Source organism: Pararge aegeria, chromosome 2 (assembly GCF_905163445.1).
Source record: "Pararge aegeria chromosome 2, ilParAegt1.1, whole genome shotgun sequence".
In the NCBI taxonomy this organism is placed as follows: Eukaryota; Metazoa; Arthropoda; class Insecta; order Lepidoptera; family Nymphalidae; genus Pararge; species Pararge aegeria.
The window spans coordinates 17,651,018-17,671,618 of record NC_053181.1 but is presented as its reverse complement, the minus strand read 5'-3'; the positions used below and the strand labels follow the sequence as shown (position 1 = coordinate 17,671,618).

General features: G+C 35.8%; 2 protein-coding genes across 2 annotated transcripts in view; both read left to right on the top strand.

The window, feature by feature from the left end:
• LOC120628156 (protein eiger) overlaps positions 1–1,471 on the top strand; it is a 67,537-nt gene extending 66,066 nt beyond the window's left edge. The window contains exon 8 of the mRNA XM_039896391.1: positions 1,007–1,471. Coding sequence (XP_039752325.1) covers positions 1,007–1,294 — 288 coding nt within the window. The 3' untranslated portion in view covers positions 1,295–1,471. The remainder of the gene's footprint in view (positions 1–1,006) is intronic.
• A 10,553-nt stretch (positions 1,472–12,024) lies between these two features.
• LOC120633836 (stress response protein NST1) lies at positions 12,025–20,282 on the top strand. Its single transcript, XM_039904202.1, has 5 exons — positions 12,025–12,084; positions 16,863–17,060; positions 17,256–19,121; positions 19,189–19,319; positions 19,398–20,282. The coding sequence occupies exons 2-5, from the start codon at positions 16,874–16,876 to the stop codon at positions 19,620–19,622; spliced, it is 2,409 nt and encodes an 802-aa protein (XP_039760136.1). The 5' UTR covers positions 12,025–12,084; positions 16,863–16,873; the 3' UTR covers positions 19,623–20,282.
• The last annotated feature ends 319 nt before the right edge of the window (positions 20,283–20,601 follow it).

Genomic DNA, 20,601 nt, shown 5'->3' with positions numbered 1-20,601 from the left:
AAGGAAAAAATCGTGAGGAAACCTGCATGCCTGAGAGTTCTCCGTAATGTTCTCAAAGGTGTGTGAAGTCTACCATTGCGCACTGGGCCTTCGTGGGGGACTACGGCCTTAACCCCTTTTCATTGTGGAAGGAGAGCCGTGCCGGTAATGGGTTGATATGATGATGATGTTGAACCGAAATTCCCTGGGCCCTTGCCAAAGATAACCAACCCAACCCTATCCTTGACCAAATTCGGCGTAGAAAAGTTGAACTGGATAGATTATGCTTTACTCCTAACATCCGGTGTCCAACAAGGAGCATTTCAATGGCAGCTTAAGGAGGAAACGAAGGCTAGTCAGGCCAAAAGCAACGTGCGGAAATGAAGGCTAACAATTTACGTTGGATCGCGCTTAGGTCTGCAGCTCGGGATACATCTGGCCTAAGGAAAGTATTCTCGGCCCTATGCAACACAAGGTGATAATAAAAGGACAAAAAGAAGAAGAAATATTAATCCGGGAAAATAATAACTAAGTACTGGGATAGAACTATATTTAAGTTAAATTATTCGAACGTTAACAAAAGACTTATATTTAAACTACAATTACGAGTATTTTAACGATATTTAGAACAGCTTCTATAAGACATTTGAATTGTTTCCTTGTAGGAGCCACGATAAAATTCGTTTTGATACTATTTCACTGCCCGCGTACATTTTATATTATTGGCAATAAGTATTTTTTATCAATACTTCAATTCTTCAATACGGCACACAGTCAATATTATTGTCAATATGCAAAATATTGTCAATAATATTGCCAATATTTTGTATGTGCGGGGAGCCTTAAAGCTTATGTGCCTTTTTGAGCAATTAAATATGACTTGCCTTAGCGGCGAAGGTACACGTGGGAAACCAATCTGCACTTGGCCAGCGTGGTGCCCTACGGCCTGAACCCTTCGCATTCTGAGAGGACCCAGTGTCCTGTTGTGTTCTTATCTTATTAACATTCGTATTATACATTCTTTCAGATATACTATTTGGATAGTCATGACGTGATATCCTGGGTGCTTCATCGGACGAACCCGTACATGGAAGGGCGAGACACGCTCCTCCAGTGCGCACAGTCCTCTCACTCCTCAGAGCGTCTGGACAAACCTAACTCCTGCTTCTCCGCTGCAGCTCTCTTCCTGAGAGCTGGGGATAAGCTTGCGGTGAGGAACACCGGAGGAGATAGACACTCGCTTATGCAGCCGGAGAAGAGCTTCATAGGTCTCATTAAACTGGCCGATGCCGAGGAACCGAACGACGAAATGTAGTTTTAATTCGTTTATAAGTATTATTGTTGTTATTTCGCCGTTTTGATAAGTCACAGGGTTTATGGAATATCAATGCAAATCTGTTTTGTACCTACTATGAAAAAATACCCTTATATAAATACTCAGACTCATATATGTGTAATACAATGTCTCGTTGAATATACCGCTTAAAATTATTATATTTTATTTAACAGGTTTTGCCATCAGAACTCTTAGTAAAAGATTTGTTCGCTTTGCAATAGTGAAGTCGTTTTCGAGTATTTAAACACTTGAACATCAGAGTAAAGTTGATCTTATATAAATTGTATTAAAGCTCAAATTGGTTCAAAGAGAAAACGTAGAACGTGTGTGGAATTTGAGGGTTTACTGGGGGTCGACTTTAAAACGAGTAGTATTAGGCCCATATTTTAGAGTTTGATATGTGTCGACGACGAGCAAATCTTGCAATAAAACGAAACTTTCGTGTACAACATAATTATCCCATTAAGCTTTAATAAACTTAGTCTGATAGAGACTGAATTTATCTCTATGTCGACCTCCCTGGTGCGGTAGAGATCTGTGGACTTTTAAGTGGGAGGTACCGGGTCTGTAGGACCAGTTTAAATATATAATTTATGAATTTTGGTATGCTTTGGTAGGGTAATAAACACAACTTTACAACAATTATAAATACACAACTTTAATTAACAAAACTTTAGTTCCAGTACGATGCCGGGTAGAAACCGATATGGATATATCCCAAAAAGGTTAATCCGCTAGCATCTTAGACTGCATCATACATTACCTTACCTTACCATCTGTCAAGGAGTAACATTTACTTGAGTAAAAAACACGTGATCGTTTATAAGAGTATCAAATTTAAGAATCGATTGATGTAATCGTAAAGTGAAATTAACAAAAATTACACATATTATGATTAACAACGAGAATATATTTACGAGTACCTACTAATTCTTGCCTTTACAAAATGTTAATAGTGATTTATTTATACTTATGACAATAAATATATTATAGCCATGCAAGTGCCATTAAGGGAAATTAACTCATTTCAGTTATAAGTGCTTTAATACTTGTATACTATAAAGCTTTCACTTTTATGTCGAGAAAATTCCGAAAAAATCGGGTTATTGTTTTTAGAAAATCAAATTGATTGTCTAGTTTTCTGCAGTGTTTAGGCTGCTTTTTATTATGAGATCGTTAACAGAGATGTAAAACTGTTTTACGGCTATATGGGCTCAAGTTATCACCTCATTGGATTACGATAGTTTTTATTTTTTCATTTTATTTCTAAAATATATTTTGGTTTAGGTACTAAATTTCTTTGGTGTACCAAAAATATGAACATCTTTTATGTATTACAGCTTATTTTGTTAGAGCCGCATAATATTTATACCAAACAAATATGGGTGCAAATACCTAAAATAAGTTTGTTACAAATAACCTAAAGGACAGGGTTGATGTGAAATACAAATTTCTCTTATTGGTAATTAATTATTCTGAAGTTGTTTTAAGAATAGACAATAGAAATCAATGAATGAGATAAATCAGTGTTTCTAAATTAGCTTCGTAGTTTTTCGTCGCGTAAGTTTTTTATCTTATTTATATAAGTAGTTTCGTGTTATCAATCAACGTTACGTCGTTATGTAAGATCTAATAAAATAATTTCGAAAGATCTGTTATGCCATTGATATTGTAAGTAATATTACTTAATTGATTATTTTATAATTAATGATATTAATCACGTAAAGTTACATAATTTATTAGTACATTATACGAAATAATAAAATGCCTTAATGCATTACGAACATTGATGTTATGTGATAAGAATAAAATTCTAAGAAAAAAATCGTTGGTTTCATTTGTTTTTTTTTACTAGATGTGCACTGCGCCTTCGCCCGCGTAACTTACGGAACGCGTACTGCTACTAAGTCTACTTCACCTGAGAAAATCATATACAAAACGTAAAGTTTTATCAATCGTAAGTACTGGAGGTTTCAAATATACAATTTAAGTACAGATAGTATTCAAATATATTTAAACAAACGACAGGTGTCGATCAATAATATATCTGTTCTTGCTCTTGGAGCTTTAATCACCCACTATTCAAATGTGATTAAACATTCGTTCACATAAACATTGCTAATCGCAAAAGCCCGTCCCGAGAACCTACTCCCGTTTTGCCTTATTTATTAATATACTTTGAGTGCCCTATAACAAATGGCTGCATGACTGATGTGTGGCTTATCAACAGCACTACAATGTTAGTCGATAGGGCGATTTACTTGGGCCTACGTTGCTTGCAACTAAATGGATGGGTCCCTCCCTTGAAAGTTTGAAAAATAATTTAGTATCTTTTCTTTTTAGTTAATTCGTATGTCAATCAAGAACTTTGCTAACTCTGCTGTGTGAGAATATCTGTCCTCTATCACCAATCATATTAATTATATTTACACGAAATTTGGACGAAACTAAACTGTTAGTGTAACCTATCCAATACATAAATATTTATTTAAATCGGTTAAAATATTAAGGTTACATGTTAAGGAGTGAAATATAAATTCGTCGAACACTTTCATCCCTTCTCCCAAAGGAACTAAGCTGAATGTCCTACCTCGTAGTATGAACTCAAATCGTACAAAGTTTTATTCGAATTCATTCAGAAGTTTCGGCGAGACGGACAAAAATGAAAAAATACAATTTTGGCTTATCGAGTACCCTCCAAAAACAATTTGTAAACATTTTTTTTTTTGTACAAATTTCGACCTGTTACAGTTTTGACTTTAATAAGATTTTTAATATTACATAACTACTTCATTTAGTATCATGATCCTATGTGATTTAAATATTTGCCTTCCGAAATGGCAGACTAAGTTGAAACTATGTTTTATCAAGATTATATATTTTTTAACTATATTCCGCCAAATAAAATCCGGGTGCTGTTGTCGCAGCAGGCACCTCTATTTATTCTATGTGCGTTTTAGGCAATTTAAATAATACTTGCTTCAACGGTGAAGGAAAACAACGTGAGGAAATCTGCATGCCTGCGAGATTTTCTCAAAGGTGGTGGAGTCCACCAATCAGCACTGAGCCAGCGTGGTATGTAATTTAACCTCATATGCCTGCAATCAAGCCCCATATGCCTATAATTCAGCCACATGTGCCTGTAATTAAACTTCATGTGCCTGTGGTTAAAGCGGGTGAAATCGTGGGGAAGAGCTAGAGCTATATTTCTATTTTTACATTATTTCTTGCATAGATATCGTAATCTGGGTTATTCGGAATATATTTCCAGTCGCGAAAGCCTCACATCTCATTTTAATTGATAAACAATCTGGATAAAGTTATTCATGTTTATTTATTCATGGCCCGGGGTGGCAGATATTAGATTTGGCAATATTATGAGGCCACGGTATATATAATGTTATCATTGAGAAACGCGCCTTCGAGAGGTCATAAGGGTGATTTTGGGCAACAGAGATGAAGATCTGTTCGGTGTGGAGATTGAAAAAATTATAAATAATAGATTCCCCTTTGTTTCATAGATTTGGAGTAAAGCAAACTTATCTTCATTTTTATAATATATAGGAATAATAATAAATATACGAATTCCGCAAACTAACGTCTGTTTCTATCCAATGTTGTATTGGATTTCATTTATATTTCATATCTCTGTTGTGGATATCTCCACAAAATAAAAATGTAATTAAAATTTACTTCTTCACGTTTCATTTAATGTATTGATAATGTGACTGTTTTAGGCTATTGATAAATTTTGTTTAGTAAGTATTTGACGTCTCCTCTCCAGGTCGAAAGTGATTTTTCGGTAGTAGACGTTGGACGCAAAATCCGTTTAACTTTAATGTTTATTCATTGGATCGAGAATCGGGATGTTTATCTCGATGAACAGATAGATCTTCGCAATAATTTTCATCACTTTGTTTGTTTTGCTTAAACTTATTTACGTAAATATTAATTCGTATCTTAATTGTTAGGAAACAGATAGATAGACCGTATTGTAGAGAGTTGGAAATTTGATTATTACACAGACTCAAAATACTTGTGCTGCATTTTTATTACTTTATATTATAGAAATGAAAGTTTGATGTTGTTTTACGTTTTTTTTTTTTACGCAGCAACTTACTCTTAGTTGAATAGCCTGACACGTTCATAACAGTGGCTGACTGCCAGTCAAAGGGCTGGGGCCTTTAAATCTGGAAAGTAATTTTTAATTTCTTATATACTTATACTCTACACAATACAGATCTACCGCACATATCGCCCTGACACCGGAGCAATGGGGTATATAGTCATTGTTTATCATAAAATTAGATTTATAGTTTTTAGAACCTGCTTGAAGATACATGAAGCTTTATGTATCTTCACTCATTTTACTTCTCCAAGCCCTGATGGCTATAATGGTGAAAGGTGAGAGCAAGATGTCATAATGAAGCGAATAATCGAGTAGACAGCGCGAGGGGTTACGTAGAGCAAAAATATTTTTAATAAACCATGTCCATTAACATTTTTTTTTTTATATAGACACGTTCATAACAGTGGCGGACTGCCAGTCAAATGGCTGGGACTAACTAAGTGAGGTTGAATCTGCTCCGAATTTGACTTCAAAAGAATATCGATGGCTCTGAATATAATAAAGGTACTACAGTGTCGACTCGACAGATTATATTAATTTTAAATTTACCATCTCTTCAGCTCTTCTGTCTGTTCTATTTTTAATCGATTAATTCCGATTTACTGTTTTAAATGATTGTTACCTCAAAACACCGTAATTTATTAACCGATTTGAAATAATGTTCTGTGGTATGAAATGGTATACTTTTCGTTCCGCCATTATTGTCTGTAGTGCATTGTGTCAACAGAGAAGACGCCCCGAGCAAGTCTCGGGTCAGACCCGCGGAAAGTAGCTAGCTCACAATCTTTTCCCATTTTCCCCACAGAGCACGGGCACCACCTACAATGAGAAAGAGTTAAGGCCGTAGTCCACCAGGCAGCCTAGTGCGGATTGGTGGACTCCACACACCTTCGGGAACATTATGTAGAACTCTCAGGCATACAGAGCATGCAACATGCAACATTCATCACGATGTTTTCCTTCACCCATTACTTAAAACGCACATAACTTATAAAAGTAAGGGGTGCGTGCTGGGGTTCGAACTCGCCTCCCGGAAGGGAAGTCCTACCCAATGCGCTATCGTCGCGCTGCTTCAAAACAAACTATTAAATCAACTAATTACTGGGCCACTACAGAGTACACACCACGAATTTGGCGGTGTAAATCCCCGTGCCTCAGAGAGCACACAAAGTCGTCGATCCCGATTTATATCACATATTTTGTCAAAGTTCATTAGAACACAAAAACCCGCATTCGGCAGTGTCTCCCATACGAGAGACGAGACCTTTGCCCAGCACTGGGGCGTTCATAGGCTCCGGGTGACGATGATAGCATTTTATTCATAGTTTGATAAACCTATCTATTAAATATTCTAAAGCGGTGGTTTAGACCTATTTATTCGTAATGGCTTTAATAGTGAAGCGAGTAGGTGGAAGACCGGCATAACAAGTCGAAGCAAATAATCGAGATGACAGCGCAAATGGGGGCGAGGACGGGCGGCGCAGATAATTAAATACCACCAACAAGAGTGGGAAACCGCAAAAGATATTTTAATAAACGCGCCCTTTACAAATTGACTTTCACAATTATTATACGCGCGTAGTGTGCTACGTCTGCCTACTTTTTTAATATGAATACTTATGGCGCCAAGAATAATTTATAATCAGCATTGAAATGAATTTTAATTATTTACTTTTAAATTATAATTGAATAATGGTTCTGAAAAAATCAATAATTTACACAATAGTTTACACAATCTTGCCATCAGATGGGCCATCTGCTTTGTCTGCCAATTATTACTAGTAATCCTACTAATATTATATCCCTGTGTTATTTAATCCTAAGACTCCTTCTTATCTTAAGGAGAAAAAAAATGAGATGTCTCGCTTTGTGAAAATTCTCCTCATTATTTTTGGTAAATAAAATTCATAGATTCTTGAATTAAGCGGTTTAATTTTATCTGTCCCGCTTTTCTCTAGCTCCTCAGAACTCTATTAGTCAAAGTGCTTGTGGAACCACTTATGAGAATATTGAAATCTCAAGCTTATAAAGTTTAAGTTATGACGTCTCAATATTGCTTATCCCTGGATATTGAGAAGTTATTTAATCAATTTGATAATATAAAAACTATTGTTGTAGATTGATCGTAGTCGCTTTTTGTGTCAGAACTCGTTCAGGGAATTAGGCGGCACTTTATGGACGACCTGTTTGACCTGCAACAGAATGAAGAAAATACAGCCCCATCATTCAGCCACATGTATTGCATTGTGTCCAAAAACAGTGAAAACGCCCCGCGCACGTCTCACTCCACACCCGCGGAATGCTGCTAGCTCACAAACTATTTCCCATTTATACTCTTTTATGGTAAACTAGAACATTAGAGGTAAAATAATTACTGTCAACTGCTAAATGGTTTGAAATGACTAACTACTAAGGTGGAGGGGTTTTTTCTGCTTCAATATTAGTGGTGTACACGGTTGCTGTATGTTCCAAATTCTGTGCTATTCTGTTCTGAAGGGCGTGGTTGCAGGTGTACCTACGCCTCATGTTGTTGAAGAAAGGGCGGCTCTTCGTAGAGAACCCGCTCCTTGTACACCCTGTGCAATATTTATCTGCTTATATGCGATGGTTATCCTCATCGCATCAGATGGGCACTCTGCGATTCGATTGTGACTATAAAAAAGTCCTCGTTGGACAAAGCTAGGCTTCCTGGAGATAAACATACGACTTATGGTTTCGGAACAAACAGGTAGCAATCCCGGGGGATTTAAAAAAAAATCCCTCTTTCACCTATGTGGGGCTGCACAGCTAAACCGATCTTGGCGAGATTTTGCAAAGGCATAGACATGTTATCCCGGTGCCGCCGGAAAAAAAAGCGGACGATCTTGCGAGCTACATCTTCTATAAATAAATATATGTAAATATTAAAAAGAATATAAATCTTTCCACTATTCTATCGGCAATATAATGCACGATATAGATCGATAGTAGGAAGGATAGTGGGAGAGATAGGTACCATAAGTTTACAGTTATGTCTAAAGTTAGTATCTATGTACCCACGAACTACACACTAACTCACTTTACTGAACTTCGCTTTGAGTGTTCGTAAAGCAATCATAACTGAAACTACCTTCAAACTTATGCAACTTGACGGTTAAAATATGAAAGCAGCAGAACCCAATATCGGTTTTAAATTATTAAATTATTAAAACCGATATCGGGTTCTGCTGCTTTCATATTTTAACCGTAATTTAATTTAATGTTTAACCACAATAACCTACTGTACTGCCCGACTGATGCAACGCGCGTTGTTAAATGGTGCCGGCAGCGTCTCGAAAACAGTTTTTCCTAGCAACTGCTACTTTGTTGGTTTGTCTGTAATTCAGGTGTTCGTAGTTCATTATTATCATCATTAACACGGGTCTACTCAGAGAATGAGAAGGAATCAGGCCGTAGTCCACCATGCTGGCCAAGTGCGGATTGGTGGACTTCACACGCCTTTTAGAACATGATGGATAATTCTTAGTGCTGCATATTTCCTCGCAATGATTTCTTTAACCGTTAAAGTTTAGATATTAAATTGCTTAGTACTTACATACTTAAGAAAGTTAGAGGGACGTGCCGGGGTTTGACTTGGTCCTGAAGTTAAAATGAAGTCTAAAGCACTGGGCTATTACTGCTACCGTATTTGTAGTTAGGTTTGATACAAAATAAATAATTGTTTAACTTCAAGTATTTCTGTTTGTAATGAATCTACCACAGGTTCGAAAAGCAAACTCTACCGAGAAGAATCCAGTAAGAACCGAGCAGTTGCTGTTTTCCAACATCACTTTATAATCATTTTTCTATCTTTTGTGAAATGAAAGCAAAGCGGCCTGCTTCCAAGCAACCTTGAATTAGGCCCGCTCTAGTCGTAGTTTACGATAATATAACGTGAAATGCGCAGTAAGGCTAGCGCAACAATCTTAAAGATGCTATTACTTATTTTATAGTTTCGTTAATGAAGTCAATGACACAAATTAATTTTACCTCTGTGATTATTTTATATACCCCATACATCTTATGAAATAAAGCGCACCCACCTAATAAATTATTAAAACAAAACATTCAGTACCAGCAGTCCTATGGCTGGGCAAAAGACTTCACTCTCACCCGAAAGAGATTCAAAACTAACGCAGCTTCAAAGCGGGTTGGCAAAAGAGTAATATAGGTATAATATTACTATAATAACACGATTATTCATATGCTAATGATATAACGGCTTACCTAACTTAACCTGACTCAGGCTTTCAGGATTATTTTTATAATAAACTAGCGTACCCGGCCCGCTTCGCCAGGCTAGATTTTGCTTTATTTTATTTAAACAATAAACCTACATCATTAATTTTTTTATTTAATTCTCAAAATATAATAAATCATTTATATCTATCCGTATTCATTATCTTCTATTCTCTTCTCGGGCGGGTGAAGATCATTATCTACATCCATGTACACCCAAAAATAGAATATCATCATAGTAAATATAAGCTGTATTTGACAGTTTGAGAGTTCAAAAATAGGAGTGCTCCGATCGTCACCAAACTTAACAGGTTTATTCGCCAGGTCAATCCGAAGATTCCCTAAAAGTTTCATTGAAATCGGTCCAGCCATTTCGGAGCCTATACGGAACATACCCACACACTTTCTCTTTTATATACTCGTATATAGATAGATAGATAATAAATTTAAAAAAAAAACTTCGGAATTAACTTGCTTAGTCTATTGATTGGAATCTATCCAATCTAATATGCGGTGAAGTAAAGCAAACAGGAAACCTGCATACCTAAAAGTTCGGCATAATGTTCTCAAAGGTGTGTGGAGTCCACCAATCCGCACTGCGTGATGGAGTACGGCTTTAATCCCTCCTCATTGTGGGAGGAGACCCGTGCCCTGTAGTGGGCCGATAATGGGTTGATATAAATAAATAAATAAATATACTACGACAATACACACATCGCCATCTAGCCCCAAAATCAGCGTAGCTTGTGTTATGGATACTAAGATAGCTGATGAAAATGTTTATGAAAATATACACATAAATACTTATAATATACAAATAACAACTGAAAAATTCATGTTCATCACACAAACATTTTTCCAGTTGTGGGGATCGAACCCAACCCCCGAAATTCGACGGCCGATTGGCGCAGTTTGCAGCGACCCTGCTTTCTGAGTGTCAAGGCCGTGGGTTCGATTCCCACAACTGAAAAATGTTTGTGTGTCTGGGTGTTTATATGTTTATTCTAAGTATTTATATATATTTTTCATAAAAATATTGATCAGTCATCTTAGTACCCATAACACAAGCTACGCTTACTATGGGGCCGGATGGCGATCTGTGTATTGTCATAGTATATTTAACCCACGGCCTTGGACGCGGAAAGCAGGGTCGCTGCTCACTGAGCTAACCAGCTGTCCGTAATGATAACGATCCAATCCAGTATAAACTACTGTGCTGTGTGAATTTTTTCTGCTTATGTCTGGTTGGAGGCTAGAGGCTGGTTACCACACTGCTGACAAAGACGTGCCAAGCGATAAGGTGATTTTGCGTAGAAACCGATAATAGCCGACTGGGGTATCGTTAGGGGTATCGTTTTATTATAACTGCAGTATCAGGTTCGCCGGCTACAATATTAGACTGCATCTTTGCAGTGCAAGCAAGACACAAGCAAGACTGCAAGACTGCAAGACATGCAGTCAAGGGCTTTTTTTTTTTGCTTTTTTGGATAAAATTCGATGTCCATTAATCCTAATGATAAGCTATACATGTGACATATTTTCTCCAGAACGGTATTATGGTCGTATAACATGATTAACAAACAAATGAGCGGACAAACTTTCGCATTGATAAAAATTAGTGGTCGCCCAGTGGTCGAAATTCAACCATAATTAATTTAAATTAAAAGTTTGAACATTATTAAGGATCTGTTGACAAAGATTATACTTTTAAAATCACAGATTTCGCGAAGGCTACATTTTTAATTTGTCTTATGTCACTACTGAAAAAGAGTATAAGTATAAATACATCAAATTAATAAAAAAAAACATGTATTTTTATGCATAATGAAAAAAATAGAATTCTGGACTTCTTCTCTTTAAAAACTATAAGAGTGGGAAATTTCATGCTCCTCCGGGTGCGCAAATTTCGTAAAGGGATACAAAGTTGTTGCTTTACGTATTAATATATAGATAAGTAGGTATGTGTTTCTCTAATATACAAGCAAGTATAATAAATAGCTTTGTTAACTAAGCGTAATAAAAGCTAACACACTCAATGTAAAATGGAAGTCGACGGATAATATTCCATAAAAATAAACAAACGCGATCTGCAACATTGTGCACGCCGCCTAGGCTTCGCTGCCTGTATCGATCGCCGTTATGTAACCCCTCTCTCCGCACTCCGCCCCGCGGAGATCCTTCAGCCGTATCATTGATAGCAAGTTCCGTAGGTGTCTCGTAGCTGCTGAAAATCTACGGAACCCTGGCCTACGGTTGTCTACGGCGCAGTACGTAGCGCGCAGCCTACCAACTCTCAGAATCCCAGTTGTTTTCCAGGCGTCCTAGTGTTCGCACACTGCTTGACGAGCCCTTTGTTTTGTTGTGACGTGACAAATGCTGTAAGGTAAGGCTTCTTTATCTATCTATAACAACAATTAGGTATTCCTTCAATGTACGGCGTTTCACAGTCAATCATAGAGAAATGTTTTTAAAACACTCTTTGTTATAGTGTTAGGCATGTCTTTTATGCGGGGGCAATGGTGACCTATTTTAACGACCCGACTATTTTCGAAGTTGGGAAAATAATTGAACGTTAAGAATGTTGTCACCTGTTGAATAGACAGTTTGTTTTTAATTTTAAAAAGTTTTGAGAGCTTGATTTGATTAGTGAGCTTTACACTCAATAGTTTCCTAAAGTTATATTTCCTTATGCCACTTAAAATAAGTGTTTTTTTAAATAATAATGTTAAACAGGATATAGAATCGTATCGAAATAAAAATATCATTAGTCACAGACTAAAAATATTAGAAACTGCAAATTTACTTTATTAGGCCTTTTTTAATCGACTGGTAGTTGAATTAAATTTAATATGTTATGTTATAAGTTTTGATTAAGTTTTTTCTGCTCTCTTTTTTATTTTTGTACTCTCTGTTTTATTTTCTCATCTTTTCAATATAGAAGTATTGTTCAGAGAATGACCGAATGAATGTTTTTACATTCTCTCCTAGATTCTCATTTTCTATTTTTTTAATGTCATTCGATGTCGATGTCGATGACAATTTGTAATTTTTTTTTATCTTAATTAAATTTTGCAAAGAACTGTTACTCGCAGCTTCTCTCTGTAAGAAAGTAAATAATGGAAATGGATAACATCTCAACTCCGCAACAACTAGCTTTGGCACGGTCTAATAATCTTAAACTAATTACTGGAAAATAAATTACTATTGCCCGGTCCCGTGGGGGCTAGAAAGTTTATAAAACTTTTATTCCTATATAGAAATGTTATTGCTTTTTTATTGAAATCATATATATAAAGGATACATGCGGGAGCTTAATTTATAACAACTGCCTGTTGTCCGTGACTTATTCCGCGGTTCTTTCGATTTCATTTTAAATCTAGTGAATATCATTTCTTTCACGGAATAAAAAGTCCTGCAAGATGGTAAAATAGAACAGTTAAGCCGCGTTTAAGTACCAAATCCAATTTTTTTATCCCGCGGGAACGTTATAATTGTGCTTTTCCGGGTAAATAGTCTATGTCTGCTTCTAGGATACAAGCTTTATACATGCTTGTCATGAACTTCCATTCGTTCTGAATTGAATATAGATAGCAGACAAAGTGTTCGATTTCTTATTTAAAATATAAATGTTGGCTGGTTAGATATAAGTACGTATTATGTTCAGAATATAGTAGTAGAACCACGAGTTGCATCGAAAATGTTGAAATTGTTTTTGTTTGCTTGTAACGGACCGTCTATGCTAAAACATGCCAGAGACTTCGTATCATCAGCCGTCCACTGCTGGACTAAAGGCTTCTCGCAACTAGTGTATTTGCCCATATTGTATCGGCATGCAAATTGCATCGGCAAGATAGTAGTAGTATTAGTAGCACAGATAACGCTGCTGCCTGTTCTCCGTTATATTCCCTTAGTAGCCTCATACGACACCCGCGAGAAAAGGTGGGGGGGTTTTGTTAAACCTCGTGTGCCTGTAATTATACCGGCAACCGCGACCTTCAAACCGGAACAGAGCATTGCAACAATGCTGCTTTGGAATAGAAATAAGCATGCTCTACTAAAAAGCTATATAGGTACTACTATTATATATGTTCAAACATGATACGCTTTAGCAAGCACTATATTGTGATCAGATATGACAAATGATCTCACACAACACTTCATAGTTTACTAGCTTCTGCTCGCGACTTCAAAGTCAAAGTCAAAGTCAAAGTTTTCTCCTACCACGGGAACTATTTGAGAGATCGGTACAGAAAGAGCATTTCCTTTTCCATAGCATAATTGACATGCATACCGAATTCCAAAGCTGTCTGCCTGCGGCTTAGCTCGTAAACAATTTTCAATTTTCCCTCAAGAACTACTTAAGGAATCAGATAAAAGGTAGCCTATGTTCTTTTCATGTCAAATTTCATCCAAATCCGTTTAGCCGTTTTTGCGTGATTGAGTAGCAAACATCCAAGCTTCACATTTCTAATATTAGAAGGATATAGAAGTATAGATATTATATGTAATAGGTAATATTATATATAGATATAGTTTCTTAAAAAATGAAGTGATTGATGAATTCAATTGAAACCCAAAAGGGAACCATGTCCATTAATGAACATTTGAGCTGCATATAACTTTAGAAATATTTTATTTCTAGCATAATATATTTCGTGTTTTGAAGTGAGTGGAAGAATACGTCACAGTGTTCCGCCCAATACAGAGTGGGATAAAGACATGAAGAAAATATTGTATTTTTACCTTAAATACATCATCATTGCTGGGCACATACTTTTGCATTATTGAGTACAAAAAGAAAAGTCAAATAAATACATCTATTCATAGTCAAAGTCGACGGCCGACTGGCGCAGTCGGCAGCGACCCTGCTTTATGTGTCCAAGGCCGTGGGTTCGATTCCCACAACTGGAAGATGTTTGTGTGATGAACATGAATGTTATTCACTGTCTGGGTGTTTATTTGTATATTATAAATATTTATGTATTGTTCATAAGAATATTCAACAGTCGTATTAGTACCCATAACACAAGCTACGCTTACTTTGGGGCTAGATGGCGATTTGTGTATTGTCGTAGTATATTTATTTATTTATTTAAAGTAGACCTACCTCTACCGGTTCGTAATGTAGATTCTTGGAGAAATAAATAAATATTAATATGAGGGCGAAATTTCAAGCTTTACCACGTACGCTATATTGCTATGTTATGATGAAATCATTTCGGACATTTTATATGTTAATATATTGTGGAAGCGAACTGAAATTAAAATAAAGTGACGTAGATTATCCTGTTTGCTGTAAAAATCTTCAGGGTAATAGAATCAACTCGACATTAAGGCGTTCCTTGGGGAAAAATTTGTTAACTTGATTTGCCGTTTCCACGCTACGAGATTTGCTTTCCTTAACTATTTATATAGACAGAAATTTAATATTCCTCATGTTTACGAAACGTCTGGTAAATAAATAACAGACAAAACAAAAAAAAATCGATCAAATTCACCTATCTAAAATTTATTTAGATTTTATATACTGCTTTAAAGCTTTTTACTTAGTTCTTCACAAAAAAAAGTATGTTTTTCGACTTACTATACATTTTACACGATTAAGTAAATTTTTCTGGACGGAAAATAATGTAAAATTTACCTCTAACGTTTTCTAAGTTACTGATAATTACTCTTTAGGATTAAATAAAATTACTTAATAAGATCCTACTTCGTAAGGTTATTATTTATTTTGGTTATGGTTAATTTTATTGACGTGACAACGTCTTATAAATTGGTTTGCCGGGTGACACTTCAAGAAACTGCGCTCCGCTCACGTTATGCGCTCACAATGAGAGCGAGTGAGAGGCACGCGCCCGCCTAAGAGCGAGAGAGACAGACATAAAAAGTGAAAGGCACGCGTCCCTTTGTAGTAAACGCTGTTTCATTGTACGCAAATGTATTGCAAGTTATTGTATGTATATTTGTATATAAATACGTATGTATGTGTAAAGGTAAAAATAAAATTTTGTTAATATGAAATTCAGTGCGAGATTCTTTGTATAAATTAATGTTTTAAATATAATTCTTTGTATAAATAAATGTTTTAAATTGTTACTATTATTTCATCCTTCTTCCTACTATACGAATGAATATTCACATTAAAATTATTTTACCACTCAAAGTCGTTGTCACGTAAAACTTTCGCCCGTATACCGACTTTACAGGCAACCAATTTTTTTAGGGAACAAAAATAGCAAAAAAGTGGATGGAGTTATTGATAGCAGAAAAGTAATCTTACTTTAACTATGTTTCTGACGAAATGGTTATCCACATAACAATTGTCAGTAAAATTTTCTTTACGGAAAAAAGTAAACTCTAACGAAAACTTTTAAACTTATTCTACTAAGTAAGGTTAAAAAAAAACAACGTGTAAATGAAAACCGAAATACTTTATACACTATATAGATAGGAACATTATTTACTGTCTCTGAGACTTATCTGTGAAACCGAAACGCAAATAGCTATAGAGGTAACCATTGCCATAGTTATCACTGAAAGAAATCATATACAGCCCTAACATCACATGCAAAAGTAAAATAAAGTGACTCCTGTCTCCTTTATAAGGCACGTCGCGTAGCGTAGGTACTATCCACGTGTCATGGACTTTTATCTTAAATCGGGTTGTCATAAGTAAACACTTAGAATGTTTAGAATTAGTTAGTGGGTACGGAAAAATAAATATGCTTCTCTTGATTTAATATTTTCACAGGGTTATTTCTTATGATGCACCCTTAAACAGTATTTAGAAATTCCACTTCACGTTGTATAAGTATGTGGGAAGAACTGATTACTTTACTGTCGTTTAACTTTACAACTGAAATTACAAAAAAGTGGAAGCAAGAGCACAACATTTTAGATTGCATTTCAGTTTGGGTCGTGCCACGCTTTTAGTAGGCTGATGATGATTGTTTTAGCGGTAAAAGTCTAGAAGTCTAGAAGGTGTGAAGGAAATCATCGTGCGGAAACCTGCATGCCTGAGAGTTACACATAATGTTCTCAAGGGCGTGTGAAGTCTAGCAATCAGTATATGGCCAGCCAGCCTCAAACCTTTCTGAGAGGGAGACCCGTGCGCTGTAATGGGTTGTAATGGGTTTATGATGATGACGATGGTTTTTATAGGAAGTAACGGCATGCAGATTTTGTGGATCTTGGTGTTCGCCGCTTGCGCGGTGGCTGGCACCTCAGCAGACCGCGGCGGATCGTTGCGCGGAGCCCTCGAGGCTTTGCAGAGACGGCAGCGAAGCCGCATTCAAGGCCAAATACCACCACCGGACTACGAGTCGCTATATGAATTCGTTCCACCTCAAGCCTACCCTGGTATCTACCTACAACATCTACATTTTGATAAAATCATGTATCTAAATATAAGAAAGATTTAACAAATCAATATAATTCTACTGTTTTCTTTAATTCCGTAATTAATATCATCATTCGTAAGTAAAATAATTTCTTTACATTTTTCTTCTTTAGAGTGTTATTTTGAGATTAATATACTAACTTTCTATTTTCAAGAACCTGATTATGGAGAAGATGTAGAAGATATGGATGAGGAACCGACACCAAAATACATTGTCAAGGTTTTAGGAAACGAAAGACCTTCTGAAGCTTACGAGTATAAAATAATAAAGAAAAACTCAGCGTATAATGGGCCCGCTCTTAAACAAGAATCACCTTTTCGTGAGCGCAGCCAGCATTCAGATAATGAAAGGCTTCGTGATCTGTTCATGGATAGAAACGAAGGTGAAGAAAACAATAATGCTTTAGAAAACAAGGAAGAAAATGATGCTGAATACGCAGTACTGCTGGGCCAGCTTTGGTCAAAGTATAAGAATAACAAAGCTCGGACTGACAATGCTGAGAATGCACCTCAAGGGGTAGTGAAATTGTATAAAGAAAAAATTGTCAAGAAGCGATATCCAAATAACTGGGGCCCAATAGCTTTTAAACGTAAACGTAGCCCTGACTCGGACTTCGAGAGAACAATTTTAACTGATACCGAAGCCATTAAGAAACCTTTAGAAAATCTGAACCCGATTGATCCAAACAATTCATACGAATTGCCTGAAGATGATAAGGATGATATGCGAGAAGAATATGCTATTGCATTTCAACCACTTGATGACGATGGCCTTTCTGATTTAGCAGATGAAGATCAATATGGATATGAGTCTATGGAAAAACGTTTTCCAATATCAAAACGAAGCAGTGGTCCATATAATTTTAATAGCCAAAAGAAAAGATTTGCAGCAGACCAGGGCAAACATGACAATTCTAAATCATTTAGGAGCAGTGCAGGTACGGATCCTAAAATCATAAATGATCTATCAAAAATATTTGGAGATTCAGACCACCAAATCATAAAAACAACTGTAAAGCGAAGTAGTGAATATGTCGAGAGCTCTCATGATACAAAACCTCCAACACTTATAATGGAAAGCCATAACCATACTCAAGATTATAATGGTACTGCCCGTATCGACCACAGTCTTGAAGAACATGGTCATAATATGCATCCACCTGTTCTATCTAGCAAGGAACATGAACATAGCCATGACGATAATCATTCTGCTGATCACAAAGTTACTCATGACCACTCGCACCATGACCATGTTGGAGAAAGTGAGAAGCCCTTAAAAATTACAAAGAAATCAATTGACTGGTCTGACTATTTTGGGATCGACAAAAGGCTACAAAAATCTGTTTCCTTTGTTAACAAGCTTAATGAAGATAGATTGAAGAAACAATACTTTGATACATTTAACAAGGAAGTCATATATCCCTTAAATTCGTTTAGGCAACACAACTTTGCTAAAAGAAATTACGTGCAAGCTAAGCCTACTAAGGAAACTGAAAATCAAATGAATCAAATACAAACTCCTGCGATTAGTGACGAAAAGAGAAGTTCTAGTTCCGATAATGAATCAAAGCTGGATAGTATTGACAAGAAACTACGAAATATGGAAGGATTGATTGTTGATGAAGCATTGCATTATTCAAATATTGGGGAAGAACTCGATTCAAAGGAAGAACAGGAAATGAAAGAAAAGTTACTTTCTCGATTAGCTGCAGCTTATAGTTTGGAAAAAATGCGAAAAGCCCTAAAAGATTTTAAACAAAGTCTGCAATTGCAAAGGAATTCAGCAGGTATGCGTTCCACTCCTGACCAAGCTGAAGCAAAAGATAAAAGAGTTGCTATTAAAAAAGAAAAAGTTATTTTGAGTAACGAAATACCAACGCTCGCTAACAGTAATGAGAAAAATGAAGATTTTGAAGATGAACAAGGAGCCGGACATTATTTGAATGGAAAAATCGAAGAACAGCTGTCGGAAGGATATATGGGTGGCAGTGGAAGACACCGTATTCCGGTTATGTCAACTGGTCAGTAGATATGAATATCAGATTTAGTTTTGAACTAACTACTAATTCTCATTTTTCTTTGCTACAGCGAGTTCATCTGGAGCATGCCCAGTTCTAGCAAAGATTGTGCAAAGATGCCGTGGTGTTGATCTATTGGCTGGAGATCGCGGACAACTATTTCTTCCTTTGTGCAGCCTGCATCAGATTTGTTATCTTTGCGTACGTACCTACAGAATAACTAATTATTTTATCTTGTCCAAAAGTACTTCTATATTAATTTAATGTGATTGATTTCAGGGAGAGGCTCCTCCAACAACTTGTGACTTGGTATTTCTCTCCGAAGCAGATTCTACATGCGAGGGTGATATGAGTTGTCAGCGAGCTGCTCGTTCCGCTCTCATGGCTCTGAGGGAACTACATGATAATTTGGCTGATGAACTAGATGGTGAATGCGAAGCTAGCCCATGCTTGCATGCTACATTGAAGCTTAATCTGGGGTGGCAAAGAGCATTGCAGCGATAAAAGATGAAAAGCAATCAAAAATTTTGAAGTTAAAGCCAAGTTCAATGATCTCAGCGACACATAATGTATCGAAATGGAAGCGAAGCCTAATTAATGAGTTTAAAAACTCGATTATTTAAAACTTCTCTTTTAATATTAAAGAATGTAATGAGTAAAATATTACTATCATGATAATTTTTGAATATTTTAATATTTGTATTTTTTCAAACTGTTACTTATTCCTAGAGTTTCACTGTAAACTATTTATTTCCATCTCCGAACCCTTATGCGCTTAACCAGCCATAAGCGCATCAAGGTTAAAGTTTTCTATTGTAACTGATATCCGTCTAATGTATACTTAGCTTTTTGCTATTGATATAAGTTATGCAAATTCAGTCGCTTTGATTGTCAAATGTTTTTCAGTTATGATATATTCTTAATCATCGTCTGGATAATCGTAAGCTTTTATTAATTTGCATTGCTAGTTCGATAGTTTATTATAAACGTTAGATGTACATGGTGAGTCAGATCAATATGGGGTGATTTCTCGGATTTGTAGGTAATGTTTATGGGTGTTTGGAAAAGTATCTCTATCGTTGTTAAATATTTACTAACATTATATACAATGTTTCTTTAAATGTGTCAACGTTAATTAAGTATTACATTAACTAAAATTAACTATATAACAAACATAAATTTAAATTTTAAAATCTATATATGTATTAAAATATAGAGATATTTATAAGAATAATAAAGGAGTACTTAAAAAATATTAATACAAAATATAAACACAAATTTTAAATGATCATTCATACTGAGTATGTATTGGATATTTCGAGTAAATTTACATAATTTATTTATACATGTATCTATTATCGTTAATTATAATTAACGAATATACATAATTATGTATTCCATTATATGGCGGTATTTGGTAACAATAGTGGTTGGGATGTTAATGGGGATTTATGATGCGAAAAACCATATAAAGAGTAGGTAC